The sequence below is a fragment of the Vulpes lagopus genome, chromosome 19 (genome assembly GCF_018345385.1).
Source record: "Vulpes lagopus strain Blue_001 chromosome 19, ASM1834538v1, whole genome shotgun sequence".
Taxonomy (NCBI): domain Eukaryota; kingdom Metazoa; phylum Chordata; class Mammalia; order Carnivora; family Canidae; genus Vulpes; species Vulpes lagopus.
Genome location: NC_054842.1, coordinates 46,088,699 through 46,109,692, shown reverse-complemented (window position 1 = coordinate 46,109,692; position 20,994 = coordinate 46,088,699). Strand labels below are relative to the sequence as shown.

The 20,994-nt window shown below is 52.4% G+C and overlaps 1 protein-coding gene across 1 annotated transcript; it reads left to right on the top strand.

The window, feature by feature from the left end:
* Positions 1 to 695: 695 nt before the first annotated feature.
* On the top strand, positions 696 to 19,668 carry SIAH2 (siah E3 ubiquitin protein ligase 2). The gene is made up of 2 exons (XM_041734426.1): positions 696 to 1,259; positions 18,077 to 19,668. Exons 1-2 carry the CDS (start codon positions 837 to 839, stop codon positions 18,632 to 18,634), a joined length of 981 nt encoding a protein of 326 aa, XP_041590360.1. The 5' UTR covers positions 696 to 836; the 3' UTR covers positions 18,635 to 19,668.
* Positions 19,669 to 20,994: the final 1,326 nt, after the last annotated feature.

The following is a 20,994-nucleotide window of genomic DNA, read 5'->3' as shown; positions in this document are numbered from 1 at the left end:
GACCCCCCACCCCGAGGACCCCCCAGCCCGGGGACCCCCCAGCCCGGGGACCCCCCACCGTCCCCCCACACTCCGGGGACCACTAGCCCCATCTCAGAGACCCCCCACCCCGGGGACCCCCCATCCCGAGGACCCCCCAGCCCGGGGACCCCCCACCCCGAGGACCCCCCAGCCCGGGGACCCCCCAGCCCGGGGACCCCCCACCGTCCCCCCACCGCCCCCACAGTCCGGGGACCCCTAGCCCCACCTCAGGGATCCCCCACCCCGGGGACTCCCCACCCTCCAGCCCAGGTACCCCCCGCCCGGGCACCAGGACTAGAGCCGCCCCGGCCCCCTCGCGCCCCCTCGCGCCCGCCCCGCGCCCGCCCCGCGCCGTGACTCAGCCGGGGAGAGAGGGGCCCCGGGGTGTTCCGCCCCCGCCCGCCGGCCTGGCTCCCGGGTCGGGCGGGAGGACCTGGCGACGGCGGCCGCGGCGGGCGGAGCGGACGGAGCGGGCGGAGCGGGCGGGCGGGCGGCTCGGGGCCTGGGCGGCGGCGGCGGAGGCGGAGGCGGCCCCGCGGGTCCCCGCGCGCCGGGCGGCCGCACACGTGTCCCGGCGTCACGTCCGCGCGCGCCCCCGGGGCCTGCGTCAGCGGCCGCTCGGAGCCGGGCCGGGATCGGCGCGGCGCGGCGCGGCGCGGGGGTCGGGCCGCCGGGGGCCGGGGCGGGGGGCCGGGGCGGGGGGCCGGGCCGGGCCGGGCCGGGGCGGGGCGGGGCGGGGGCGAGCTCCGGCGCCGGGAGCCCGGCGGCCCCGCGGCAGGCAGGCGGCCGCGGCCCGATGGTGGCTCGGGAGCGCGATGAGCCGCCCGTCCTCCACCGGCCCCAGCGCTAGCAAGCCGTGCAGCAAGCCGCCGCCGCCCCAGCACGCCCCGTCCCCGGCTGCGCCCCCGGCCGCCGCCACCATCTCGGCCGCGGGCCCCGGCTCGGCCGCGGTGCCCGCCGCGGCGGCGGTGATCTCGGGCCCGGGCGGCGGCGGCGGCGGCGGCGGCGGGGCCGGCCCGGTGTCCCCGCAGCACCACGAGCTGACCTCGCTCTTCGAGTGCCCGGTGTGCTTCGACTATGTGCTGCCGCCCATCCTGCAGTGCCAGGCCGGGCACCTGGTGTGCAACCAATGCCGCCAGAAGCTGAGCTGCTGCCCGACGTGCAGGGGCGCCCTGACGCCCAGCATCAGGAACTTGGCTATGGAGAAGGTGGCCTCGGCGGTCCTGTTCCCCTGCAAGGTAAGGGGCCCCGCGGCCTCGGCCCGCCCGCTCGAGCCCCGAGCACGCGGCACCGTCTTGCTTAAAGGGGGGGGGGGGCCGGTGCGTGCGCGCCCCCGCCCGCGTGCCCACCTGAGCCCGCGTCCCTGGGTGCGGCGCGGCTCCTCGAGTGCAACTTGGAGCTGGAGGCTGCGGGGGCGGGGGGCTGGGGACGGAGGCAGGACGGAGGCAGGACGGAGGGAGCGGGCCCGCTGGAGGCTCCGCGGGGTCCCCGAGGCCTCGCGCACCCCGCGCCCGCCCGACACGTGGGAGCCCTCGGGAGCGCCCCTAAAAACAGGGCGCCCGCAGCCTGCTTTCCTCCAGCAGCGAGAAACCCTGCAAGCCACGCCCCCCCCTCCCCTCGCCCTCCCGGGACCTGGGGAGACCTGGGGAGACCTGGGTGTGCGCGCCGCGTGGGGCTGGCGACCCCGGGCCGTGGCACCGCAGCGGGGGGGGGGGGACACGCGGCAGCTGCTGCGCTTCAGCCAAGGCCACCGCCTGCTTTCGTTTTAAGAAAGTTACCGGGGCTCTTGCAAAAAAAAAAAAAAAAAAAAATGCAAACCACTCTGAGTCTTAGGAAGGGTCAAGGGAGAGAGCGAGACCTCTCCCCACCCACCCCCCACCCCACCCCACCCCACCCCACCCCACCGCTGTTTGGTTTCCCCGGAGAGCCTCCCAGATTTTGTTGCTTTTCTTTTTCTAGCAACATTGAAGTGCATGTTCACAGCTGAACCTGAAGCCCTGGATGTCAGTGTGTGTCGGGAAGGTTCCTACGCACACACAGTACACACACATCCTCCAGGCACAACTTGTACAAGTTGCTGTTCCGAAGTCATCACGCGTGTTTTTCTCTGTCTGGAACTTGGCTCTTCTCACTGTATTTTGAAGGGCTGCATAGTGTTGCATGGTGCGGCCCCATCATAGCATCTGCTTACTTACATCTCCCCCTTAAAAATCCTCAGGAGCAGCTCCAGAGACCCGTTTCCCTACAGTGCCTCATTAGAAACTTAGAGCCAGACCAGAAAGTCCATTTTTGCAACTTAGAAATGGAAATAATGTCATTAATACTTTTGAGTTGAGGTTGTTTTTTTTTTTTTTTTTTTCTTTTTCTCTTTGTAAAAGTAACTGTTTGCCTCTTGGGCCATCTGAGCTGTCTTGCGTTTCTCCTCGATGCTGCTTATTTTTATAGGGCAAGAGCTTACTTTTAAATTAAAAATAATCCACCAGAGAGTTGAAGCTTGGGACTCGAGTCAGTAGAATGAGTGTTTTAATTTGGTCTGTGCCCTGCCACAAATCCAGTTTAAAATAGCATATTCAAATAAAGGTTTTGAAGCTGTGTTTGGGCTGTGGGTTTTCAGTTAACCTTAATATATAACTCTGCTTCCAGCTACTTCTCATATAATGCTAACTAATTCACCCAACCCAGTAGGTGTTTCTCATAAAATTTGGATGAAATATTTCTGTGATTTTTTAGGGTCATGAAGAAGGTGGCAGGCAGCCTAGTGATCAAGAGAGGGTTTGGTGTTAGTTGGCATCACAGAGGGGCATTTGCTGTTTGAGATACGTTGTGGGGGCTGCAGGGGGTGCCCCACAAGATTTCTGGGGAGCTATCTTTTCAGCTCACGTTCTCCCAGACCTTCCGTGGCTAAAAGAAGAAATGGCTTTAGGCGAACTGCAGTTCACAAAGGAACATTTGGTATCAGTCAGTATTCTAGAACTTATTTTTAAAGAAGCAATCTCCTAAGAGCATTGTGTTGCTCCCAAGAGGAAGGGAAGGAAACAGTTATGCTCTATAAAGTGTGAGGTTTCACTTTCAGGATCTAGGGGTCCAGTTCCTACTGAAACATCTTTTCTCCTAATGTACCATATGCTAGTGAAACCCTTCTTGGAGAACAGTTCTCTTGGGACTCGGGGGTCCTCCGTGTTTCTGTACGTGTCAGTGACTTTCCAAGTCCCGGTGGCGAACGAAGGCAGGTGGGGCAAGCCATCGCTTTGCAAGCTGCAATTAGGGAGTCAGCCATTCACCATGCCCCTCCAGCCCAGGCGCCATACGGCCTGGAAAGTGATCTTGGGGTCCCTTCCGCGGGTGAGGTTTACAGGGCTGGAGAATGCCTGTTGCCTCCACTTTGGTTGACCGGTCATCCGAACTCCTGACGGCCCAGCTCAGCCTTTTAGCCTCCATAAACCCAACTTGGATGCGTATTTAGAGCAAGCACCAAAGATAGTGTCGGCTGAGGAGGGCCGAGGGAGGTGGCGAGTGCCAAGACCTGTGTCACACTTCAACAAAACAGGCCTGTGTCGCTAGCCCTCGGCTGGCTTGTGCTTGCTCCTGGAAATCAGAGGGACTGCCTTGTCCCTGTCCCTCCCTGCTCTGAGTCTCTCCCACGTGGGCTGCCCCCTGTGAGGAAAACAACGGTGGATGCAGTACCAGAGCCCAGGTCTCAAGGGTAGCACCGGGCTGCCACTGTTGGCTGAGAGACCACCTCTTGGGGACCTTGATTTCGTCACCTGTAAAGAGGGGACTGAACGGCTTGACTTCTAAGGACCTGTAGCTTCTAGAATACCATGAAAAGAAGGGCAGCTGTCTGGAATGGTTATAGGGTGCCCTCCGTGTGCGAAGGTCATGGTTTATGAGCGGGCCTTTCTTCTTTCCAGGTGAAGAAACAAGTGCCCCTAGAGAGATTCCCTGACTTGTCCAGATGAGTAGGCCGGGTCCTGAGCCAGCACCCCAAAGGCTCGCCTCCTTTGTGCTACGTAGGGATTTTGCAACCGACCCTTTACCTCAAGGCTCCAGATTGTAACTTACGGTTGACACCAGCTAACGAAACCATCTGATCGGAGGAGTTTACTAGCTCTGATGGGAATATCCCAGTGCGCTGATGGGAATATCCCAGTGCGACAACATACGTGTCCACTGTAACGTTCACTGCCAGGAATTCTGTGAGCTGTGTGGGAGGGAAAGGCCAGGGGGAGATAGCCTACAATCCTAATATCTGGGGGCAGTCATCACGGCTCTGGACTGCTCGTGCTTCAGGTGGCCCTAAAGTGGATTTGTTGCCAAGTGGCTTCTTGCACAGGGATGGGGTCACTTAACGAAAGGCACGGATGCTGCAGGTGTCTTTGACAGAAGGCACCACAGGCATCGTTAGCTCAGGTCTCCTTTGAAGAAAAGGATCTCTAGCAGCCTAGGGCTCTCTTCCACTTGTGATATTTTTAGTCCATTCTATGGCTTGCTCTACGCCCGAAAAGTTTTGACATCCTGTTCCCGTATCGCAAACCCACCATCTCTCCGTGGCGCGTGGGTGTAGGGGGAGAAGTGAAGGTTGACACATTGGGGCCCCCACTCAACAGTGTATTTTATTTTAATATCAGCCAAGTATTTCTCTCCAAACTGTGGGGAACGCTAACCCACTCCAGCCCACTTACACTATGATACATTTTCTCTGCGTTTCTTGTTTTCCTTTGTTTTCTCTAAAAGTTTCTAGTAGCGCATCTTCAGATAATTATTGAACTGGAAAGCCTCAGTCAGACAGTCTTCCTTGCATTTGGGTTGCTTTTGTTCAGCTCTGGATGATTGGCAGGGGTGGCAGTGTGGATGTAGCCTGCTAGACCTTGGGATTTTTTTTTTTTCCGAGAAAAGCCAGAAATCTGAATTTTTAAAATGCTAAATATCTCAATTTTCTTAACATTGGCATTGAATTCATATTTAAAGCCAGAACTCACAGGCCAAACCAGCCACGTCTGGAGACTAAATTCCAACTGCCAGTGTGCACGTTCTGACCTGGTTGTCTTTTAGAAAGCATTTACTGAGTCCTGGAAGTTCTCATTTTACTCTTACCACACATGGACTTTGGAATTCTGAGAGGTCCCAACTGGAGGTGATTTTATAGCTTATTTTCATCTGTATTTTGCCAAGAGAATATTCTGTTCTGGCCCCTGGGGAAACCTGAACTGTTGTCCTAGTGACTGGATGTTTGACTTTCAACAGGTCAGTTTATTTCTTTGGACTCGGGTGTCTTTAAGAGAAGGAGTTGCACTAAATCATTATATCAAGCATCTTTGGGGCGCCTGGGTGGCTCAACTGGTTAAGCGTCTGCCTTTGGCTCAGGTCAGGATCCCATGCTCCTGGGGGGATCAAGCCCTCAGTCCTGGTCCCTGCTCAGCTGGGCATCTGCTTCTCCCTCTGCCTCTGCCTCTCCCCTCCGTCATTGTGCTCTCTCTCTCTCAAATAATCTTCAAAAAAAAAAATTTTTTTTAAAGAATCTTTTTGTGCCCTAAAATTCCAGAATCTAGTAAACTGTCCCAGGGAAGAGAGCAGTAGGCAAGAGACAGACCTGGATTCCCATCCCGGCTGTGTGTGACCTCAGTCCAGTCACATACTCCCCTGAGCTTGCCTGTTCATCAGTTAAAAAGCATGGAGATAATACCTAGCTGGTGGGTGCTCTGAGATCAGATTAGAGCTTTAAGTCTTTTGCTTCACCATTTCAAATGGAAGGTGGGTGTCATCAGGGTGGTTGCTAGGTGATGGGTGATCCGTCACCTAGAAGTCTGAGGGGATACGGCAGTTTGCAGGAACCATTTCGGAGATCTTTTCTTCATCTAAAAAGTTCCCCTGAGACAAGGACCAGCTCCTCTGGACATTGCCCTTGCAGTCTTCACTGCCGCCCAGGGTTGGGACAGGTTTACTCACGAAAGCCTGCGTTGGCAAGCCAGGTACGTGAACAGTGAGGCTCAAGATTTTTCGAGAACACAGTTGACTGAGGTTTTTCGGTATAAAATTAAGAACAGAAACACTGGAACACTCTGTTGGACACTAAAATCTAATGCTGACTCTACACGGAGTTGGCCACCACCTCCTAGGACTAGGAGTAAATCATTGTTACTCAAGGTTGACCTTTGGTACAACCAGGAGGGGGGAGGGGAGAGCCAACAGGTGCAGCAGGTCTGGCCTAGAAAATCCCCAACCTGAGATTAGCTCCCACTCTGCCGTTCAGTGTCAGATCCCTTTTCCTGAAGCTCCATACAAAGTGCCCTAACCATAGGACCACGGGGAGCCCTCCTCATAAAATGTCTTAAGAGCCAGACTTGTGCATCTGATGAAATTTGTGAACAGTGGCATTTCTCACTCAAACTCATAAGGCCCCGCTCCTTGAGAGGGGCACACGGTGTGGCCACACGTTTGCTAAAGTGAGTGCCCGGCGTTCAGGACTGTTGTGTATCGCTGGCGACTTGTGCAGGACGTGATCGTACCCGGGGCATCAGAATGCGACCCCGCTCTGCACATCCTGCACCAGAAAATCAGAAAGCCAAACAGTTTTCCTGATTAAATGTGTCTTTATATTAAACCTGAGGGTGTCCCCTCACAGGCTTCTAAGAGACACTGAAAATCCGCTAGCAGAATTGCATCAGCTTTACCCCAGATGCCCATCTAGCTCCTCATTCTTTTTTTTCTTTTTTTTTTAATTGAGAAACTGTTCTCGTTTCCAGTTTCTACAGTGATTTTTAGACTCTATGGTGTCTGTGAGGAAGGTCACCCTCCCTCCCAGTTTTCAGCCACAGACACTGTAGAGGGATGAAAGCTACACCTGTGTTAAATGTGTGGGCCTGGGCCCCGTTTTAAAACTTGGAATCAACAAAGGTAGTGTCTTTGGGTTACTCCTTCCCCAGGCTCCCTCTTCCTCCAGTAGTTTGGAGGGAGGCCCTGTTCGAACCTTCTAGTCCAGACGCCCACTCCAACCCCACCTCTCCAGACTCTCGGTGGCTCCTTGGTAAAATGGGATACCGACTGGGTTGCTGTGAGGATGGAGCATGGTAATAATTCCTGCAAAGCGCCTAGCACTGCCCCAGCACAGAAGAAACACTAAATAAATGTGCACAGTTAGAAGCTAGCAGAAAACAAGTGGCCAGTGTCTGAGGTCAGGTCCAGGCATAAACTTGAAAAAGAAGGAAAAGAATCTGTTTTCTCCCACAGATTCCCCCACTGAGCTTCTCACTGAGGTTTTTATACACCAGGACGCATTGGCCTTGCCATTGGTTTTTCAGCGACAAGACTTTTTTCATTTCTTTACTGCCTTTAGAAGAGAAAGCCTGGTTAGATTAGGCAGTGTTTTTTACTATGTATATTTTATTTTAAACATTAGAAAATATGGGGATCCCTGGGTGGCGCAGCGGTTTGGTGCCTGCCTTTGGCCCAGGGCGCGATCCTGGAGACCCGGGATCGAATCCCACGTCGGGCTCCCGGTGCATGGAGCCTGCTTCTCCCTCTGCCTGTGTCTCTGCCTCTCTCTCTCTCTCACTGTGTGCCTATCATAAATAAATAAAAAATTAAAAAAAAAAAACATTAGAAAATATGGGGGGATTTTTTTTCAAAGTAGGCTCCATACCCAGCATGGAGCCCAATGTGGGGCTTGAACTCATGGCCCTGAGATCAAGACCTGAGCTGAGATCCAGAGTTGGACTCAACCGACTGAGCCACCCAGAAGCCCTTGTAAAATATGTTTTTAAAAGTCATGATCATTATTTTTAAATGTAGAATATATATATTTATAAAAAGTATGAAAAGAAAATCTCTTACAGTCCTCTCACCTGGAAAAAACCATGACACAAACTTAACCTCTACATCAGTGGAGTTTTACAGTCGAAGAAAAGTAGGTAAGATAGGGAAACCACACACTATTTCATAGCATATTTTTTCATCTAACGCAGTGACTGCTTTTCAACATTGCTAAGTAGCCTCGAAGGTCGTGTTTGATGACTGCGTAGTATTACGACAGTACTAGGGTTACCTAACCAAGCTCCCGTTTGTGGTCGTTCAAATCATTCTATTTCCTTACTGTTAAAAAAAATTTAGCTTTTGAAGTACTGCTGTAACAATGCTCGTGCACAAGAAAGTAATTATTTCCTAATGATAACTTCTTAGAAGTTGGATGGTGGGGCCAAAGGGCATGATTGGGCATCTGCCTTCGGCTCAGGGCGTGATCCTGGGGTCCTGGGATCGAGTCCCTGCATCGGGCTACCCGCAGGGAGCCTGCTTCTCCCTCTGCCTGGGTCTCTGTGCCTCTCATGAATAAATAAATAAAATCTAAAAAAAAAAAAAATCCTTCACAACTGAGTGCCCATCTCTCTCCAGCATCCCCTACAGTGGGTGTTAATCCTTTTGCTTTTCTTAATGCTACTGCCTCCCTTTTCTCCCTGGGGTAACCTCAGGCCAGAGCTGGCTCCTCTTGATTACCTGCTAACTTTTCATCATATCTGCCCTTGCCTGGGAATCTCCTATAGCCTGTCCCTCCTACACACCCTCTGCCCACCCAGTCATTACCTCATCCCCGACCTCCTCCTTCTGTAACTAAGTCCCACCGGGGAGACAGAGGTGCCAGCAGCACCCTTCTGAAGTAGTAAGAGCAGAGAGGAGTCTGGAGACCTCTCCGCAGTGGTGGGGTCAGAGCTGCATTCTGAAGGACAAGCAGCAGGTTGCCGGTGAAGAAGGAAGGGATGGAGGATCCCCATGGGGTTACGTCGGGAGGCCAGGGGAGCTGCTTGTACAGAATGTTGTTTACCTTGTCTGAACTACATATATGATCTTGTTATTTTCCTAGTTACTTTGTAAAGGAAAACAGGCCACAGTATCCTCTCTGAGACATTTGCCCTAAGTCCTGCAGCCTGTAAGTCCAGGAGACAGAAGCTGCAGCATGGGCCTTGTATCACACACATGATGCCTCTTCCACCTCACGCTCCTGCCTTTTCCGCTCCCCGCTGCACCCCACTGAGAAGCAGTGATCGGCCTTCCCATTCCAAATTCACATACCGACTTTTGGAGGGATGGCAGTGGAACCAGAAGGCCCGCTTATTAGGACTGCCAGGTAAAAATACAGGATGCCCACTTAAGTTTGAATTTCAGACACACAACTTTTGGTGTAATTTCAGACAACTTTTTTTTTTTAGTGTAAGTATAACCCAAATACTGCCTGACACATACTGGGCATCTTGTATTTTTAGTTGCTAAAAATCTAGCACCTCTACCACTTAAGTCTGGCGAATTCGATTGCTTTCGTTGAGAAATAAAGACTGTGGAAGGGACATCACACTGTTCGAAGAGCCTCGGGACAGTCAGTGTGATTATGCAGCAGGAGCCTGGCCTAGAAGAGTAAGGACAGACTGAAAAAGTGGGCACCGTACTGGTGCTGTGGCGTAAAGCCTTCAACTCTGGCTCTTCCTGTAGGGTGGCTTTCTTTGCTTGAGCCTACGCTCTGGAGAGACATTACAGACCTGGTTCTCCAGGACAGTGTGCGGTGGCCTGTTGACTCTGGCCATGGTCAGATGAGAAGCATATATTCGGTCAAAACTCAACCTTCGTTTACAGTGTCTAAGTTGGGGACACCTGGGTGGCTCAGCGGTTGAGCGTCTGCCTCTGGCTCAGGTCTCGATCCCAGAGTCTCAGGATCAAGTCCCACGTTGGGCTCCCTGCATGGAGCCTGCGTCTCCCTCTGCCTGTGTCTCTGCCTCTGTGCGTATGTGTGTCTCTCATGAATGAATGAATAAAATCCTTAAAAGAAAATAAATCTTAAAAACTAATAAAGCGTATAAGATGAAAAACAAACCCCTGCCAGCCCAAGGAGTCTTCGTAAGGCCTCCCCCCTAGCAGGTGTCCTCAGATGACTGCGCTAATACGGCACCAAAGTCTTCCAAAGACACCTGTAGTAAAAGACTTGCCTGCAACCTGGGGTTTGTCAGGGTTCTCTTGGGCAGAAGGAAGAATTTTTGAGCCCAAGGTTGTTGTTGTTGTTGTTTTTAAGATTTTACTTATTTATTCATGAGAGATACAAAGGCAGAGACACAGGCAGGGGGAGAAGCAGGCTCCCTGCGGGGAGCCCGATGTAGGACTGAATCCTGGGACCTGAGCCAAAGGCAGACGCTCAACCACTGACCCACCCAGGCACCCCAAGCTCAAGATTTTAATTAGAATTGCCCTCTCCAGAAGCAAGTTCGTGAAGTCAGATGTCAGTATTTTCTTAGTCTCACCACCGCCCGACGGTGCGGGCACTGACCGGACGCTGGCTTCTCGTACTACTTTGGGGAGAGCTTCATGGCACCATTGGTGGAGAAGTCTCTCTTTGGACCTCCTCGTAGTGGAGATGAAGAATGCAGCACCTGGGTCACTGAGGATCCGCTAAGGTTCTTAGAGGAAGGCCGCCAGACGGATGCAGGCTGAGCATCACGGTGAAGGCACCAGAAGAGAGTTCACTTTGCCCTGTTGCCCGAGTGTGAACTTCACGAGAGTCCGGGGGTGAGATGTCGGTATCTTTGTCGACCCGCCCAGAGGTGGTATGGGAGGCTCCATCCGTGTCACACACACACACACACACACACACACACACACACAGACACACACACGAGGTACCTGAGCTCCAGCTGTATCCTGCCAGTGGTCGTAAACCCATTATAAGCAAGAGGAGTACCTAGCTGTCCGAATGACAACGTCGTCTCCCCATCTCTGTGAGGTTTCAGAAGGGCTTCAAACACACCCACCCCAAATAGTCTATGTAAATAAAACATGTGAGAAGCATTCATCAAAAATAGCAAACCCGTAGTGACTGAAGTCGAAAATAAACATTTTCCCTCGTGTGATCTCAAGGGCTTTTGAATTTCGAATTTATTTTTGAAATCTAAGGTCCATCGTAAGACTTTCGACTAAAGGAGAATGAACACAGTAAAAAGAACAGTCATCTTCTGCAGAGAGATCTAATATTTATTCATTTACCGACACATATCAGGTGGGCGGGAAGCAGGCAGTGAATCAGTAAATCAATGAACGAAGTTAATAGACGCATAAGTACCTAGAAAATAACCTGGGATCATCATCCGCTGGTTCTGACAGATTATCACGCTTTGAGGCACAAAGGAGCTAGTTGGAATTGCTAGAGGCCCTTTTAAAAAGTGATAAAGTCTAAGTTGCACCTGTGGCTGAAAGGTAAGTTGCAGCACGCTTCAGTTCTAGGTGAGGTTTAGCCACGACCCCCATATGAGCCAGGTGTCGAGAAGGCTGAGAAGATAGAGCCTCTACCACTAGTCCCCTAATGACCTGCGGATCATACACGAGGCAGTCGCCAGGACGTCATCCTCTACCTCAGTGAGGTCACCTCCCCAGCAGTTAAAAGGGGTTACCTGTTGTAGGCAAAAGGGGGGCGCAGGTAGCTTCATTCCTGGAACCCCTTTCTGACCTGTCTGGAGCCCCAGAGAGGAGTATCCCTTGGACCACGAAGCACGGTGGATCCCGCAACTGCAGTGGCTCGAAACTGTACAGGCCGGGGCCACAGGTGTGTGAGACACCCAGACTTTTATAGGCTCAAAGGAGCAAAGGAGAAAGCTTGGTCCTCCATGGGGGGCAGGAGGGAGGTCAAAGAAGTGTTGGTTCTTAGAACAACCCATGTCGTCTTCGTTGATAAATGTTATGGGTTCAGCAAGATGCATTCCAAGGGCTTCTAGTAAAAGAAAAACTATTGACTGACCTTGCGTTTACCTGTAGGTACACAGTTAAACGTATATTCTCTTTATAAAAGAAAAAAAAAAAGGCCAGGTATGATAAAAACTCAATTCGTGCCACCAACTCCCCCAAAAGAATCTCTGTCGCATAAAGGATAAATATGCTAACTCAGTCCCTGGATTCTTTAACACATTTTTATTTTTATATGATTTCAGATTTCCACAATAGTTGTAATAGCAATACAAAAATATTCTTATATACCCTTTACCCAGAGTCACCAGCTGTTTCCTTTTTGCCCCATTTGCTTTAGCATTTGGGCCGCTCTGTACTCAGACATACATTTATGTAGCCGTTCGCATGGAAATTGGAGGCGTCCTGCCCCTTTACCGCTAAAGGCTGTGCTGTGTTTCTCCTAAGAACAAGGACGTCGTCTTCTGTGATTATGGTCCAGTTACCAAAATCAGGAACGGTGACATGCGGTCGATACTAGTATCTAATCCCAAGTCCATGTCGCTGCCCCCAATAATACCCCCTGTGGCAGCTTTGGTTCCCCAGTCCGGCGTCCCGCACTGCAGTTAGCCACATGGGTGCATTTTGTGATCACTACAGCTCACTGGATGCACAGAAGAGCACAGGTTTGCTCGTGCTCACTCTCAGACAAGGTCATTTCTTGGATTTCATTCAAACGTTTATGAGCATCAACTACAAAATATTTTTTAAAAATATATTGATTGTGCTTTGTTTTTCCCCCCACCTCAAAGACCCCCTCCTTTGAGGTGCTGGCAGGCATTTTGCTAATAGGCCTCGGTTTCCTTGGAGGTGTAAGCAGGCGGAGGCCCAGGGCGGTTACCCCACAGTCCCCGAGCGGGGACGTGCCTGTGGCCCAGAGCTCAGGGCGCCTCCACTGTAGGCGACTGTTGATGGTTGAAGCTCAGGAAATCGTTCTGGAATTGCATGGACTCACATTTAATTAAATAGATTAAGTGACTTGTTCTAAAGCAGTCACAGGAGCCATGTCCTTCACTAGCACCCCCGGCCAAGCAGGGTTATTGTGTAAACAAATATGATGTGACTGTGTGTACTAGGTAAATAACAGGTGTCTCGTGTTTTCTGACGCACCTCATCATATTTGTGTGCAAACGGGTTTCCGTGCCAAAAAAAAGGAAAAGCCCTACCTAACTTCAGCTCGGATACCACCTTCACACCCCGTGCCCAGGAAGAGGACTGGCACTGTCTTACCTCTTTCTACAAAGACTTAAAAACGAGGCACCAGGGCCCGCACTGCCTTGTGGCCGACCGTGTTTGCACAAGACTTTTGAGCCGCCACCGCAACCTGCGAAGTTTCTAAAGAGAAGTCAGAGATGGGGTTTCAACATTTGTTTCTCGTTCTGCTGGGTCATCTTCCCCCTGTCTCCATCGTCGTGAGCTTGGGCTTCTGTGTGTGCTTGGGTCTCTGTCCCCCTCTCCCAAAAGAGGTTTACTGACAGTAAAGTCCCACCACCACCACCACCACCACCACCACCACCCGCCCGGGGGAAAGGAGCCGCCCCTCCCCTGTGGAGGCCCCGCATCTAGAGCCGAGCATGAGTCCCCAGGCCACACAGGCGGCCCCCGGGCCGGGTCTCAGGACTCCAAGTGCACGCTAAGAACTGGGCATCTGAAGGAAAGCAGGTGTCCTTTGAACCCTGCACATTTGGTAGGGCCAGCCCGAGCCAGAGTGAGAAAAGTGAAACCTCAGACCTTTCTTGCCAGGTACCAGGGAAGCTGGGAGGGCCTAACTGCTGGTTATTTATTTGTGAGGTGCTGCTCCGCCTTCCTTGGGGAGAGGCACTTTCAGGGCTGTTTTTCTCCTTGCAGTCGAAGGAAGAGTCAATGTTGGGACCTGCTCCCAGAAGCAGCCTGTCTGGGGACTGTGGGCTTTGTGTGTGGTGGCCTGGGGACTGCCGGTTAAGGCAGATGTGAATTCTTCCTTTTACTTCCAGATAGGGATTCTTGGGCTCCTAAGCTATCACATACCGTGGAAGAGCACTGGAGGAGGAGCACCTAGGGGATTGCAGAGGGCTCTGCCCTCAGTGTGGCCACGACTGGCCATGTAGCCGGGATGAGTCAGTCTGTAAAACAGGTAGAACGAGCACCCTCGCCTCCCTCCACGATCTGCAAACCACCAAGTTCTAGTTGTGGGTCCCAGCTGGCGGCTGGCGTGCCCGAGCTGTCCCGGGCAGCACCCACTGGGCGGGGCAGCGACCAGCCTGACCGGCTTACTGCTGTGGGCCTCTCCTCACAGCTGTCATTGTGGCTGCCCAGCCAGGTTTTGTCATCCATCAAAATCAACCCCCGGGCCATTTTGCCCTTCCCCAGACACTTGGCCATGCCTGTGACATTTCTGGTTGTCACAATGGGGGAGGGGGAGATTGCTACTGGCATCTAGTGGGTAGAGGCCAGGGGTGCTGCTAAACACGGCCTCCCCCACAAGGAATTACGTGGTCTAAAACGTCAGTACAGCCATCCCCGCTTTTTGAACGTTCACTTGACATCACGTTGCTTTTACAAAGGACCTGTTTGTGGTAACCAAAGGAAATCCGAAGGAGACTTCCACCAGTACGAAAAACGGCAGGAAAGGAAAATAGCGTTTGGCCTCTCTTTTGCAGTGCGCATCCTGAACAACAGGAGTGGCCTCGCCAAGCTCCTTTCCTGGGACCTACCCCCAGCATCTCAGCATCAGGACTCCAAAGCTTTGAACTGCATCTGTGCGCATCTGTGCTTTATCTCAGTTGGTTTTGTACCTCCGTTAGCAAGGTGTGTCCGAGGGTATCAGAAAAGCACGAGAGGTGGTTTTTTGGGACTAGGAAGGCTTGGAGACTTTTCCATACAAATTAACGGCCTTTGCTGCTTTGCTTTATGCCATTTTGTCTCATGAAGGGTTTCACAGTTTGGGGAGCAGGGAAGAGCTGTAGTGCCACTGATGAGAAACCCAGAAAATTAACTAAATTGGCCAGGCCCTGAGGCCACCTGGCCCTGCCTCCTCACTTGAGGTTTCATCCCCACGGTTTGCTCACGGCCCCTCTTGGCAGGAACCACGGCGAGGGCAGGACACGCCGCCGATTCTCTTCTGTGGGCTCGAGGATGGAGCGTGGGCCGTTCTTGGGAACGCTTGGAGCTTGTCGGGGAAATGCAAGCCAGGGCTCGGCGCAATCTGGGTTTGCTGCTCAGAGGCACCTAGACGCTTCCACCAGTGTCGGGGAATTCACAGACCCTGCACCCTCCCTCTGATCCCTGCAGGAGAGCCCCTGCCCCAGAGCACTGCTGAGACTGTGACAAGCAGGAAGGGAGGCCTAGGAGTGCGTGTGTATATATATATTATATATATATAATATATAATTTATATATAATATATTTTTATATATTTATAATATATATTATATATTTATATATATTTATATATTATATATTTTTATATATATATTATATTAAGTGCACGCAAATTCAAAGTTTAGACCTTTTCTTTTTAAAGATGGTCTCTCACCCGCTCATCATACAAGTGGCCCCAGTGGCCACAAAGACACGCCCTCACCCACGATGGAAAACAGAAGGAATAGGTTGGCTTCAGAGTTCAGCTTGTTTGGGAAAAAAAGCAGAAGCAGCACCTACCATTTAAAAAAAAAAATCCCTATTTAAGGTTACAGAGGCTGTAGCAAGACCTTTTTTTTGTAAGGTCACTGTCCAGGCGGGTGCCAAGTAATGCCCTTCCTGTGTGTGTGGTTTGGGGGAGGGTCCTCGTTCTCTGTATGTGGCTCGTAAGGCAAAGCAACTCAGGATATAAATACTCCTGCCTGAGCCGCACACGAGGAAGGTCCCCGGTGTGGCTGGAGGATAAATACCTGCGGAACATGCGGGGCCTTGGCTCGGGGGAGGCGCAGGTGTACTTCTCTGGACCCTCTGCCCCAGCTCGGCGCGTCCCTGGAAGCGTTGGTGGGCGGCAGCGGGCAAAGCCCCATCTGAACCCCTCCGGTCCACAGACCCGGGCCCTGTTTCAGCCTGGGACTCATCCGGGCTCTGGGCTAACTCTTGCTATTTTTATGGGGTGTAATGCAGGTTTTTGGGGTGTTGTTTTTTTTTTTTTTTTGGTAACCAGGTTTTTAAGCGAGGCACAGACTACTCACCTTATCACCCGCAGAAGAACCTCGAAGCTTCTGCGTTCCCAGCCACACTCGAGGCCTAAAACACAGTTAATAGGGATTTGGGGTTTTTTAGGGCCTTACTGTGAGGAACACGAAGTAGAAAATAGGGCTACATAAATGGGTTTCTCCTTCTTATTATGAAGGGTTTTTTTTTTTTTTATACCCATGCTTTTTTAAAATTAGGCCGTGGTTTAAGAAGATGAATACGCATTCCCCGTGGGCAAGGTACATACCAGGGAAGTATTTCTGGCAATTTCTATTGAAGGTGGTTATCATTTCCTTTCGGTGCGGGGGAGGAGCCAGCTGCCTTTCTTTGCCTGAGGCACCCTCTTCTTCCTCGAGGGGACACTCCTCTCCCTTCTGGGCTCCCTGTCGGGGCCTGGAGCCCAGGGCCTCGAATGGAGCACGTGCTCCGGGCCTGCGTGTTGCCAGTGATGAATCCACCTGCGGGGATTAGAATTCTGACCGACTGACGGCTTGGGGGGTTATTCCCTGGGCAGGGTCCCCAAAACCAGATGTGAGGCTTTGTTTTGTTAACAAAGGGACACCGCAGCTTAAATGTGGGACCCGGGCCCCAGCCTCATTTGCTGTCCTCGCGTCTCAGCAAGGGCCGGGGGGACCCAGGCGAGGTAACCCGGACCATCGGCCTGCTGCTGCAAGCTCCGACTTCTCGACTCAGCCCATAAAAAGTTGACTCAGGTTCCCTTCTTCTTTACGACAGCGCAGTTCTCTGGGCACGTGTCTACTTGCGGGCTGGTTCCCCAGCTGGCATCCAGGCACCAACACCGCGACGGTTGGGAGCAGGAGTCCAGTTCCTCTGTGTGCTCTTTTTTCCCAAGATCGGTGTGATCTGTTCATCAGGAATGTCACCCCAAGTGCAAGGGAGACAAAGGCCTTGTCCCTGCACCCCTGAGAGAGCACTGGGGGGCTGACTATCAAAAACCTCACCTGGGAGCCTCACCCTGGAACCCAGCATAGTTCCCCTTCCCCCTGGACATGTGGCGAGGGCCTGACATACCTGGCCAGGACGATGGGTGCGGGGACCCGTGGGGGTGTTCTAGGCCCCTTCTCATTTTAACCTCCACTGGCTAGAACCACACTAGCCAGCCCAGAGTCCCTTGGGGTTGCGGGGTTTAAAGGTGAAGGGAGTGAGGTAGTAACTTCTAGCAGCGTGGGGTTGTCCACACCGGGGTAGCCTGGCCCGGCTGGTCCCTCCAGGTGGGAGCGGGGCCCGACGGGCAGCCTTCCCACAGCCTGCCTGCCGCTCACCCCTCTGAGCTAGGGATGGGGGCGGGGGGCCGCCAAGAGGAACGACACTGTCTTCATCATGGTCTTTGAAAACTAGTCTGGAGGGAGCATATCCCTTGCCCAACCATATGCCTAAGCCATTCAAAAAAAAAAAAATTTTTCTTTTTTTTTAAATTTATTTGACAGAGAGAGAGCACAGGCAGTCAGAGTGGCAGGCAGAGGGGGAGCGAGGAGCCTGATGCGGGGCTCGATCCCAGGACCCTGGGATCATGACCTGAGCTGACGGCGGACGCTTTACTGAGCCACCCAGGCCCCCCCCTCCACCAGCCATTTTAAATTTTAAAAAATTCTTGGGGCACCAGGGTGGCTCAGCAGTTGAGCATCTGCCTTTGGCTCAGGTCATGACCCCGGGGTCCCAGGATCGAGTCCCGCGTCGGGCTCCCTGCATGGAGCCTGCATCTCCCTCTGCCTGTGTCTCTGCCTCGCTCTGTGTGTGTCTCTCATGAATAAATCTTTTAAAAAAAATCAAATTTTTAAAAATTCTTGACATTCACAGAAAATATGGGGGAGGCCCGAGTTTCCGGGGCCGGCTCTACAATCCCGTTTGAGGTGTCGGATAGCGAGAGCACTTTGGATCTTAGGTTCTCGACGGTGTTGGAACGGGGGCGTGCGATGCAGGAGGCCCCCGGTTGAGGACACCCCCTGATTTGGTGGATGGCAGTCCTGACGACGAATCCGGACCTCACACTTCTCCGTCTTACATGCTTAAGCCCCCTCGAGCGGAGAATTCAGCGTAGGCCCCGGCGACCTGAGGGGGTGACCCTCTCGGAGGCCGGCCCAGGGGGAGTCTGGAGAAGGCCGCTGGCTCACCGTGTGTCTTTCCGTCCTTGCAGTATGCCACCACGGGCTGCTCCCTGACCCTGCACCACACGGAGAAGCCAGAGCACGAGGACATCTGTGAATACCGCCCCTACTCCTGCCCTTGCCCCGGCGCCTCGTGCAAGTGGCAGGGCTCCCTGGAGGCCGTCATGTCCCATCTCATGCACGCGCACAAGAGCATCACCACCCTCCAGGGGGAGGACATCGTCTTTCTGGCCACAGACATTAACCTGCCCGGGGCCGTCGACTGGGTGATGATGCAGTCGTGCTTTGGCCACCACTTCATGCTGGTGCTGGAGAAGCAGGAGAAGTACGAGGGCCACCAGCAGTTCTTCGCCATCGTGCTGCTCATCGGCACCCGCAAGCAGGCCGAGAACTTTGCCTACAGGCTGGAGCTGAACGGGAACCGGCGGAGACTGACCTGGGAGGCCACCCCGCGCTCCATCCACGACGGCGTGGCCGCGGCCATCCTGAACAGCGACTGCCTCGTGTTCGACACAGCCATCGCGCACCTGTTCGCGGATAACGGCAACCTGGGAATCAACGTGACCATCTCCACGTGTTGTCCGTGAGGCGCCGGGATGGTCTGGGCACGGCGCTCCATGGTGAATAAAGGCGTTTTGTTTTGTTTTCGTTCTTTTCTATAGATGTTCTAATTCACTGCGTCTTCACAAAATCGAGTGGCCCCCGTGTCCCGTTTGAGCAGCAGCTTCCCAGCGGGCCTCGGCCCAACGAAGTTCGTTAAACAGGGAGGAGTGGGGTCGGCCTCTTAGCCATTTGGAGTCTGTTCTGTGATCTAAAATCAACTTTATTACTACATCCTGTTCCCTTCCTGAACAGCACTTGACAGGTTGCTCAGGGCTCCCGTAGACCAGGGTGTTGGGAACTGGAGGCTCCCTCCTGCCGGACTCCCTCTGTTGGTCCCTCCAAGTTGACGAAAAGCACAGTGACTGTCGATAGAGTCCTTAACCTTACTTTTACCTTGTTTCTAGGGGGGTAGGAATTGTTTCAGTGCATTTTAAACCGTGTCTCTCAAACTGGGTGGCTAACCGGTGTGCGCAGAATCACCCGTAGTACTCCTCTTACGCCTGCACGTCTGGGGAGCCTGTGACGGTCACTGTCCTCAGGTGATTCTGTTCGACAATAAAGTTTGAGAATTACTGGCTTAAATTGTGGAAAGGGTCCAGATTTTAAAGGTGCTTTACGACTGCCCTCTACTGATACTGTTTGTCTTTCTACCATTTCATGCCCCCACCACCTACCACTACGCCCAGATTGAAACCAGAACTGCAGATCCCCGTGAACACACTCCTGGGATTTGGTCACTCTCTTGTGTTTGGGGTGAATTGCCTAGGAAAGCGAATCGTATGGCCGTTGATAGTTGTCCCATGATTAGTTTTTGCTCATCACTAGTACAGATGACCTGTTTACACGTGGCTTCCCTCGGAGGCCACCCTTGACCGTAGATGGTGGGACAGACTAGATCAGTAGAGTTGGAAAAGCTTTATAACCAGTGTCATATGCTTGCTATTTAAAGGTATGTGTTGGATTGTTGTTTTTTGCCACATTCACTTTAGTTTTGTAATAAATATTTTCCAAAAATGAATATTGTGCTGCTTTTTCCCAGCTGAATGATGTTTGTTTGTTAGGCGCCTACTATGTGCAGGTGCCTGAAGCTTCCCCACCACCTTGGGCTTGGAGCCATCCCTATTTCCACATGAAGGAACGGTCATTTGTCCAAGGTCGTGACACAGCTCTGTGTTCGAACTGGAGTCCACACTCACCTCCCTGAACCAGGCAGTGCCCTTGGTGCTGCTGGTCTCGTCCCTGGAGATGTTCTTTCACATGCCAGCACTTGTGGAAGAAGAGTATTTCTCCTGCTTTACAGAATCAGAAGGAAGAGGATTGGCTAGAGCTAATTTACTCTTGTCCTCTACCGAGAGTTCTGGGTTTGGGCCAGGGTGACCCACCCTCTCAGTCCTGACCCCGAACTCTCAAAGGAATTCAGAATACTAGCCCCCTAGGCCTGAGGATCAAGGACTACTTAACTTAGCAGCCCCATGGCATTAGAGTAGCTCCCGATGGAAGGGATGGCCTTGGAGTTGGTTTTGGTTTTTTAGGTGAGATGCAGGGTTGATTTTTTTTATCCAGAATAGAGTTCTGGCAGTTAAGGAAGGTTCTAGAAAGTTTCACTCTACACAGCTCGGCCATAGACATTTCTGTAGCCACAAACATTTTCACTGCATAACTAATCGGCCATAGGGCAATTTTGCCATGGAAGACCAAACCCACAAAAAAACGAAAGTGGGACAGTCATTAAAAAGGACATAATGGGGGGAAAAAAAAAAGGACATAATGGGGGATCCCTGGGTGGCTCAGTGGTTTGGCACCTGCCTTTGGCCCAGGGCGCAATCCTGGAGTCCCGGGATCGAGTCCCACTTCGGGCTCCCGGCACGGAGCCTGCTTCTCCCTCTGCCTGTGTCTCTGCCTCTCTCTCTCTCTCTCTCTGTGACTATCATAAATAAATTTTTAAAAATTTTAAATAAATCTTTAAAAAAAAAAGGACAAAATGAAACATGAAAAGTGACAAAATTTAAAAGTCTTTATTGTGGAATTTAAAAAATATATATATATTTTTTTTTGGAGAGAGAGGGTGCAAGTGGGGTGGGGGGAGGGCGGGGCGGGAAGGAGAGGGAAAGGAGAATTTCAAGCAGGCTCCACGCCCAGTGCAGAGCCTGGCCTAGGGCTCCATCTCACAACCCCACGATCATGACCTGAGCCGAAATCAAGAGTCTGACGCTTAACCGACTGAGCCCCCCAGGCGCCCCAGAATACAAAATATTTGACTATATTTTAAATGTGTGTAGATTCACTGCACAAATAATTGATTTTACTTGGTGCATCATATCTAACCACTGGTCTTCAAGTCTTT

Coding starts and splice junctions, on each gene's coding strand:
- SIAH2 (XM_041734426.1), top strand. CDS start 837: ATGAGCCGCCCGTCCTCCACCGGCCCCAGCGCTAGCAAGCCGTGCAGC. Junction 1,260..18,076: donor CGGTCCTGTTCCCCTGCAAG/GTAAGGGGCCCC, acceptor CCGTCCTTGCAG/TATGCCACCACGGGCTGCTC.